This window comes from Lemur catta, chromosome 17 (assembly GCF_020740605.2).
Source record: "Lemur catta isolate mLemCat1 chromosome 17, mLemCat1.pri, whole genome shotgun sequence".
In the NCBI taxonomy this organism is placed as follows: domain Eukaryota; kingdom Metazoa; phylum Chordata; class Mammalia; order Primates; family Lemuridae; genus Lemur; species Lemur catta.
Window position 1 is genome coordinate 50,902,008 of NC_059144.1, and position 9,042 is coordinate 50,911,049.

Below are 9,042 nucleotides of genomic sequence, written 5' to 3' on the forward strand. Positions count from 1 at the left end.
GGCAGAGGACGTCGGGCCCTCCACTGTCTGGGCGCGTGTCTGCCTCTTGTGCACACACGTGTGTGTGTCCGTGCCCGAGGCCCACACCCAGAGGCATCCTGTGCCCGGCTACCCGGCGTTCTGGATGTGCTGTCCTGGGGGGACCTCCTGCCACAGCCCGGGAGGTGTCAGGTCCCGGTCACGTCGGGGCAAGGGGGAGGTGCTGGTGGAGGACATGCAGCCGCTCCTGAAGCGCGGCGAAGGTGGGCCGCTCCTCCGGGCTGCCCCTCCAGCACTCCAGCATGAGCACGTAGACCTCCGCCGGGCAGGCGGCCGGACGCGGCAGGCGGTAGCCCCGCAGGATCTGCTGCAGCGTCTCGTGGTTGGTCATTCCTGGGGAGGGCGTGCAAGAGGGGCTGCCGCGGGGACCTCCCCCAGCCCCACCTCCACGCCTGGCCCGCCCTCGGCTGGACCCTGCAGCCCCGGCGGCAGCCCTGAGGCCTTGGGACGCACCCTCGTAGGGACACTGGCCGTAGGTGAAGACCTCGAACAGCAGGACGCCGAAGGACCAGACGTCCGACTTCTGGGAGAAGACGCGGTAAGTGGCCGCCTCGGGCGCCGTCCACTTGATGGGGATCTTGGAGCCGCTGCGCGGGGAGTAGACGTCGTCCTGGGCGGGGAGGCCAGCAGTGGGGCTGGTGGAGCCACGACCTCCCACCCTGCCCGCTCTGGCCCCCGCTGACCTTGAGCAGCCGGGCCAGGCCGAAGTCAGCCACCTTGCAGGCAAGGCCGTCGTCCACAAGCACGTTCCTGGCGGCCAGGTCGCGGTGCACGATGTGCCGCCGCTCCAGGTAGCTCATGCCCTCGACCACCTGGCGGGCGAAGCTCAGCAGCACGGGGGGACTCAGGGCCTGGCCCTCGGGGCCTGCAGGGGAGGGGGCTCAGGGCCTCACGTGGCAGGGCAGGGACCGTATAGGGGCATCTGCCACGTCACTTCGCCCCTCAGCGTCCCCTTCTCTCTAAGCTGGGGTGAGGACAGCACCGCCCGCGAACCTACGCTGGGCACTGAGCAAGACAGGAAGGGGTCACGCGCCCCAGTGACCCCTCAGGGCAGCTGCTCCTTGGCACGTGGCCCAGGCCCCTGTCGGAAACCAGGGGCAGAGAAGGGCCAGAGGGGAGGGGCCTGGGGGCGGGCTGGGTCCACGATCCCACAGACAGAGGCTGTGGCCAGGCGGGCTGCACCCTCCGCCTGGACTCCGGCCCCAGCCCTGGACCCACAGGGCTCCGACGGTCCCTCAGCAGAGCCCAGGCCTGGCCCGACCCCGGCTGCAGGGCCCCCAGCAGGGCCACCTGCATCCACCCAACGGCCGCGTCACCTTTGACGGCCCTGGGGCTCAGCTGCCAGGCGGGGGGTTACTCACTGCCCAGGAAGGCCTGCAGGTTCCCCTTGCGCATGAGCTCGGTGACGATGTACACGGGCTCCCCGGCAGAGCACACCGCGTGCAGCCGGATCAGCCGCTCGTGCCTCAGGCTCTTCAGCGTCTGGATCTCCTTGGCGAGGTCGGCAAGCTTCACGTCGGCTGCGGGGAGGGCCCAGCTCCAGGACCGCCCAGGCCGCCAGCGTTGCTGCCGGGGCTCGGGGGGGCAGAGGGTGGTGGCCTCACCTGACCTGATGACCTTGATGGCCACGGGCACGGAGCCCCGCCACAGGCCTTCCCACACCTCCCCGAAGTAGCCTTTGCCCAGCTTCCTCCGGAGGGCGAACTCGGAGCGCGGCCTCTCCCACTGGTCCTGCTCCGGGGTCTTCTGTGGGGAGGGGCGCTCAGGGCCCTGCCCTCCCAGGGCCTCAGGCCCCCTGCCCCTGCCCACGCTCCCCGGGTGCTGGCAGGGCAGCCCCGCCCAACGTAGCAGGAGCTAATTGCTTTGGGGACCTAAGTGGCACCTTTGCCCAAGCCAGACATCCATCTACAAACATTCATTACTGCCCCGGCCAGGCTGCCATCGTGGGACCAGAGGAACCAGATTGCTGCCCTGGCCCCTCGGCAGGACCAGGATGGCTTGTCTGGGACAGTCCTGGCTCCAGCCAGGTGCAGCGGCCTGTGATTGGCGTCACCTCCCACAGGTTCCACCTGGGGCCTGGGGCAGCTGCTCCCTGGCAGGGCTGGGCACAGCCTGTGGCCTCCGCTCCCAACCCCAAGCCCCAGGAATCCCCGCACCTTCCTCCACCAGCCTCAGGGGCCGGGATGAAACTCCTGCCCGGAGCAGCCCGACCCGGACCCGGGCAGGGCCCCCTGGGAGCTCATCCACCACCCGGGGACTCCAGGATGGGCGGGCACAGGCGCAGGGCCCACCTGGAGTACGCAGGGCTGCAGCAGCGGCTGCTGGATCAGCTTCCAGTTGGCCTTGTAGTAGGCGAGCAGCGCCTCCAGGCTGGGGAAGGGCCGGCCCTTCTGCAGGTAGAGGCTGCCATCGGCCGCCGTGGAGATTCGGTAGTGGCAGACTCTGGCCTGGGCCCGCACTGGGGAGGGTGCAGGGGTGGAGACCACACTGGCTGCGGAGGCCCCACATCCACACCACAGACGACCCCACACCCTGCCGGGGCCTGGCTCGACCCGGGCCGGGGACTCCGGACGGCAGAGCCGTGGGAGGAGGAGAGAGTGCACAGCAGCTGGCCGGGGGCAGCTGGGGGAGCTTTTCTGTCAACAACGTGCCTGGAGCAGGCACTTAATAGATACTTGCTGGGTGCAGGAGAGAGGGAAGGAGGAGGAGAAAGAGGGAACGGGTGAGCAAGTGTGGGAGGTGACCGGCATGTCTCCTTCAGGCCCTGGTGGGGCTGGGAGTGAGCCAGGGGCCAGCACTGCCGGGGGACGCTGGCCTGGTGGGCTGGGCGAGCACCTCTGCGGGGATGGCGGGGCACCAGGTACCTGACAGCGCGTAGCCCCCCAGGCTGCTCTCGCTGGGCCGGACCAGGAAGGCCCCGGGTGCATTGTCAGGGGCAAGGAGCATCCGCTGGGCCTGCATCCGGCTGGTGCCGCCGAAGAACCAGCTGCCAACAGCGGGCGTGGGGTCAGCTTGGGGGCCCGGGCGCCCCGTGACCCCTGCCAGGCCACGGGCACCTCAGCTGCAGGTCCCAGCGCCTTGCTCCGTGCTGGCTCCTGGCCCGCCCAGCTGCCGCCCACCTCTCAGGGGGAAGGTGCGCCAGGGCCGGGGCTGGGGTCTGCCGTGGGGAGATGACACCTTCCCACGTGTGAAGGGACTCAAGGGTCCCCTCCCAGCACAGCAGGGCCTGGGGGATGTGGGCTGGGCCCCTGTGCACCCCCTGAGCTATAGGGGATGGGCCTCGGGGTCTCTCCCTGGGGCGTGGGCCAGGCTCCGGGCTAATGACACCATACCGTGAGTGTGTTCAGCCCTTTCATCTCCTGCCAGGCGGTTATTAGCTCCCAGCCCTACCCGGCCTCCGGGAGCTACACGCCGCGGTGACTGTGAGCCCCCCACCCCAGAACCGCTGCTCGGCCCTGCCTGCTGCCCAGAGCAAGCCGGCAGGTGTGCGGTGAGGGCTGGAGCCCAGCTTCACCCACCATGGGCAGCCCCCAGGGGAATGTGTTGGGTGCCTGGGGCCCCCAGGAGACCGGAGGAGCCCGGGCAATGCCAAGGCTTGTCGTGGGACTGCAGAGGGCAGGCCAGGGCTCAGGCCTGGCCTGGCTGGGCATGGGACCAGGGCAGCTGCCCGGCAGCCAGACCTGGCTTTGCCCAACCAGCACTCCTGGGCATGATGCCTCCTAGCGACTGCTGGAGGAGGTTGGCTCTGCCCGAGGGTCCCCGGCTGGGCCAGAGCCTGGCCTGTTGGACAGTGGGGACTTGTAGCAGCCAGGACTCTGGGCTGACCACTGTGCTGGGGAGGCAAGTGGGGTCGCATCCCAGGGTCTGGGTCAGGAGTTTTCCCCCTGCCCTGTGTCCACTGCACACCTCTGAGGAGCCCCTGGTGAGCCCCAGCCCTGGGGCCCAGGAGATCTGGGGGAACAGGTGGACCCAACCTGTGCCACTCAGCAAACAAGCCTGTGGGGAGCAGTGCGGGCCAGGCTGCACCTGCCCACACCTGGGCGCAGCTCTGGCGGTTGGCTTGAGTGTGGATGCGTGAGGGGCAGGAGGACGCATCACCTGGCTGGCTTGTCCCTCTCGACACTCGGCACCTGAGTCCCGTGCTCACTGTGCCCCCCCTTGGGAGCTCCCAGAGCATGAGCCCCCTCTCACCTGGTGCTGCCCCTAGCCCCAGCCGCTGCCCACTCAGTGAACACCAGACTCCCTGTGTGAGGGCAGGAGGGCCCGGTGATGCCTGCTGGGTGCCTGGTGATGCCCGCTGGGTGCCCGAGTGATGCCTGCTGGGTGCCTGGTGATGCCCGCTGGGTGCCCGAGTGATGCCTGCTGGGTGCCCGGCCCGAGCAGCTCCTCGGCCTCCAGAACTGCCCCCTCCTGCTGCTGGAGCCGCCCCTCCCGGCAGCACAGGCTGCACCTGGCTGCTCAGTCGTCACCGCACCTGGGTGCCATGCTGCCACTGCCCGTGTGCGGAAGACGAATGGCCGTGGGCATGTGATGCCCGGCTCACCGCCAGGGGTGGCAGGCTTGGGCTCTGAGGCTGCGGTACTCACGGTTGGTCTGTGAGCGTCTCTGGGGTGGCCTTGGCCACGCAGGTGATGGGCACGAGCCCGGTGCTGTGCCCACCCGAGAGCCTGCAGGCGAGGATGTAGGGCCCCTCCTCCCTGAGGGCATAGAGCCGCTCCCCGCAGCTGACGCTCAGCTCCTCGGGGCTCCGCGCCGTGAAGTCATGCAGGGCGCGGTAGAGCCGAGCGCCCGGCGCCGGGGGCTCTGGCCCTGCATCAGCAGCTGGATCCGGAGGCACCAGTGTGCTGCTGCCCGGCTCACCTGCCGGCCAGACCTTGTCCCAGAAGAAGGACAGGAAGGTCAGCCGTTTCCTGAGGAAGGGCTCCATGCCCCGCGCTGGCCAGCCTGGTTGCCACGCCAGGCTGCAGGCCCTGCCAGGCAGAGCTGAGTGCGGCGGGCCACGGAGCTGGCTGGGACTCTGGGGAGAAACTGGAAGGGCCGATGGGATGGCCGGGTGTGGTCCAGGAGCTCCCTGCACCCGCGTCCCTACCCACACATGCAGGGGGGTTGACAGGTGACACCACCCCCACGGTCATTCCAGAGGCTCCCGCCTGTTTCCGGCAGGTGTGTAGACTGGAGTGGGGCGGGGCTGGCAGGGACGGGCAACCCTCTTCCTTCCTCCGCCCAGGCCAGGCGTGTGGCAACCCGAGGACAGTAGGACATGAGGGCACACCCAGCCTGGCAGCCACTCCTAGAAAAGTGGGGTGGGTAGCCGCTGCTCAGTGCCAGCCGCAAGCTGGACTTGTGTGAAAAACTGCCTGGTTGTTTCCATGTTGGCCAAGTCCTGCATTAATGACAGCCTGAGACCCCTGGGAGGGGCAGGGGGTGGGCTTCCAGTGCCCCAGTTTCCACACTGTGAAGTGGGGGGCTGGTTGTGGGAGGCTCAGGAGAGGCGCACAGAGCCTCGCAGATGCACAGATGACATGTGGCTTCTGGGCCACCCGATGGCCAGGAGATACCCAAGGGCCACTGCCACCAGGGCATCTGGTCCCCCAGCTCGGGGATGTGAATGAACTGGGAAGCCAGTGTGCCGGGAAGGGGCTGTGGGCAAGTCAAGTCCCCTCCAGGGGCCTACAATCCCCTTCTGGAATTGGGGTGGGGTTAGGAGAGAAAATCCTGGCTGGCCCAGGTCTGGGGCAGGGTCCTGGGTCGGGTTGGGGTTGGAGAGGGTCCTGGCTGCAGGCTCTCCCTCCCCTTGCTGGCCTCCCCCTCCCCTTGCCAGCCTCTCCCAGGTGGTCCCTTTGGCACCTGGTGGTCTTCATGGCACCTCATGCCCCTCTGTGCCTGCTGCAGAGCTCCACGTCCCACCCCTGGTCAGTGCCCCAGTCCTGTGGCTGGACCTGCCACTGAAGAGCCACCTGCCTGGCCGGGAGCTGCAGGTGACTTCTCTGAACCCTCACATCTAGGGGATGATGGAGTATGAGTTCAATGTGAGTGACAGGGATGCACTGGCCCTCATGGGCCCTGTTGGAGGGAGCTGCCCTCCTGGGCGGGACAGTGGGGCGAGTGGCCAACCTCACCAGGCTCTGTGCCAGGGAGATGCCTGCCGGGTGGGGCTCAGGCAGCGGCACTCACAGGTGAGACTGGGGGGCCCAGAAGGGCCCGGAGCTCATGCCTGTTGTGAAGTCATCCACAGGGGGAGAAAGAATTCTCCAAGTTTAGGATATACACAGGTCAAACTTTATTTTCCTGAGAGAGAGACCAGGCCAGAGAGGACTACCCAGGGGAGAAAGATTGGGAGGGAGCATCTCCACAGGCTGCTGACTGACCCCCCCACCCTACCCTGCACCCCAGCCAGCCTGGACAGGGCCCTCCTCAGTCCTGGCTGCAGCCCCATCAAACCCTCAGCCCCTGGTGGGCCTCTGCCCTGCCATGTCCCCGCCCCACCAGCCCACCCCCATCTTTCTCCAAGCACTTGCTGCCCCTTGCTCTGCCCACAGCTGGTTTCGCCCCCTCCTCCTGGGTGGTCCTCGGCACCCCTGAGAGTCACCCACACCTTCCCCCTCCCCACCACCTCCCCCTGGGGCAATGTGGGCTGTGGACAGCCCCTCCCCTGCTCTGCCCGACACCCCCATGAGCTCCTCTCCCCCGCGGCCCTAACTGGGTGGTGGAGGGCAGAGGTGAGGGAGGGGAGGGCCATGGGCGCAGGGCTGCTCTTGGACAGGGGTCAGAAGACTGGGGCTAGAATCCAGCTCTCAGTCTCACCAGCCATGTGCCCTTGGGGACGGGGCTAACGTCTCTGTCCTTAGTCCTTTCCTGTTGGAGCACTGAGCTGTGAGTGAGGACGCGGAAGGGGGCGGAGGGGCCTTCCTGGTTCTGGGGGGGGGGTTGGCAGCTGGGGCTCTGCTGCGTCCGTGTCAGCTTTGCTGCCCCCCTGCCCGGGTCAGGTGTCTGCAGCTCACGCCCCCTGACCTCACTTGACACCCACCCTCTTGGCCAGGGGCGATCTGTCCCCCAGGGCGGCAGACCCTAGTGCTCACTGCCCACCCTGGTGGCTGCAAGCAGATCCCCGCACCGCGCCGCTCCATGAACAGAACATTCTGGAACTGGCAGTCACAGCCATGGAGAGACCAGTGGCCGTGGGGACCTGCAGCGTCCACGCCAGTGTCCTGGTGCCCTCTGGTGACATCACCGTTGGCGGAAACTGGGTGAAGTGTAGACAGGACCTGTGTTTATTTCTTACGACTGCATGTGAATCTACAATTAACTCCAAAATAAAAGTGTAACTTGGGGGTGGAGCCGGGAGAGCAGGAGCGCTGCTCCGCCTCCAGTGCTCCTGCGCGGGCGCAGGGCCGCGGGGCCGGGGCTGGGTGGCCACCCCAGCGGTCGAGTCCAGCTGGGGGTACCCCCGGGATCGGAGGGCCTCAGAAGCTCCGGGGGCTCCCTGGAGCTGTCTCTCCAGACCCGGTTGGGGCCCCCACACCCGCCCCGCAGGTCTCGGCCTCTTCCTCTCCCGGATTCCTCCGAGCGGTTCCCGAGAGCGGTTGGGTCCTCGAGCGGGAGACCCATCCCGGCACCCAGCCGGAGAGGCCCCGGCGCTCTGCCCGCAGGACGGCGGCCGTCTCAGCCCCCCGCTTTCGCGGAACCCGCTTCCCGCCTGGCCCACGGGGGCCCCAAGTGGGGCGCGGGTCCCGCCCGACGGTTCCCCGGCGCTGCGGGCGGGGGACCCGGGAGCCCGCGGCCGGGCCTGGGCAAAGCGCGCGCGCCGCCGCTCTGGCGCCCGAGAACCGGCTTTCGCGGCCCCGGCGTTGGGGGACCCGAAGGCGCGACGGGGGCGGGGTCTTCTCTCACCCGACGCCGTGGGCTCTCCCCGCCCCCACCCCCGCTGTCACAGTGGCCCGTGGTCGCCATGGCAACCCTCTGGCCTTCCAGGCGCTCGCCTGGTGGCACCGGGCAGTGGCCTCGGCTCGGTCCGCTGCGGGAGACGGGGCAAGTCGGGGTGGGGTCCGGCGGGGCGCGGGCATGGGGGCACCCGGACTGGGAGAGGAGGGCTCGCGGCTCCGGGCGAGGGGGGCGGGGTGGAGTGTGGTGGAGAGGGGGTCTCAGGGCTACAGTGGGGGCTCAGAGCCACCCTCCCCTGGGTCACAGCAGCCCCTCTGCCGTGCTCCGGGAGGGCGGCTGGTGGGGCCGCCCTGGTGAAACCCGCCCAGCCTCGGCCAGAGCAGGGCGCGCGCGGGGGTCCCAGGGCCTGCTCTCAGCTTGCTCCTGGCCCCAGCTGGCCTCTGTGCTGGCCCCCCCACCAAAAGGTCATGGGGCAGACTTGAGTCCCAGCTTTAGCACCCACTTACCTGGCAGGTCTCATTTGCGATTTTTCCAAGCAACCACCCTTTGCTGTGACAACCTGGAGTCTCCAGGGGATGCCATGGCCCGGCCCTGGGGGCTGCCCTCCCCTCGAGGGTGGCTGGGAGCGGGGACTGTGGCCAGGGATGCGGGCCTGTTCTCCGGGAGCCTCGGGCCAGCTGCACCCAGCCCCTCGCGCCAGAGCATGGAGGTCCAGGAGGGGTCGGGCTCTGGGGCCCCAGCTGGGCTCAAACCCTGAAGCAAGAGCAAGCACTCAGGCTCCTGTCTGTGAGGTGGGGGTGACAGTCTACCCTCGGTGGGGGCTTTCCTGTGAGCCAGGGAGTGCATCAGGAGGCCCCCGGTAGCCACGGGCTTGGCGAGCAGGTGCCAGCGCCCACGCCTGCCTGTTCCCAGGGCTGCCCTCTGCACTGCCACAGGGGTGGGCTGTGGAGAGTCCCCAGGGAGGACCTAGGAAGGACAGTCCACCCGTGTCCCCAAGGGGGTCCCTGCCACTTGGGGTCACACTGAATCCTCGCCATAGCCCTGAGGGGCACCAGCGCCCCATTTCAGGGGAGGAAATGAGGCCTTGGCCAGGCCACATGTTGGTCAGTGGCTGGGGCTTCT

General features: G+C 68.5%; 1 protein-coding gene across 1 annotated transcript; it reads right to left on the minus strand.

The window, feature by feature from the left end:
• Positions 1 to 29: 29 nt before the first annotated feature.
• Positions 30 to 4,966, minus strand: SRMS (src-related kinase lacking C-terminal regulatory tyrosine and N-terminal myristylation sites). The gene is made up of 8 exons (XM_045529366.1): positions 4,626 to 4,966; positions 2,904 to 3,025; positions 2,331 to 2,497; positions 1,644 to 1,785; positions 1,401 to 1,559; positions 723 to 904; positions 493 to 649; positions 30 to 372 (listed from the first exon to the last, which is right to left on the minus strand). The coding sequence occupies exons 1-8, from the start codon at positions 4,964 to 4,966 to the stop codon at positions 179 to 181; spliced, it is 1,464 nt and encodes a 487-aa protein (XP_045385322.1). The 3' UTR covers positions 30 to 178.
• Between the last annotated feature and the right edge of the window lie 4,076 nt (positions 4,967 to 9,042).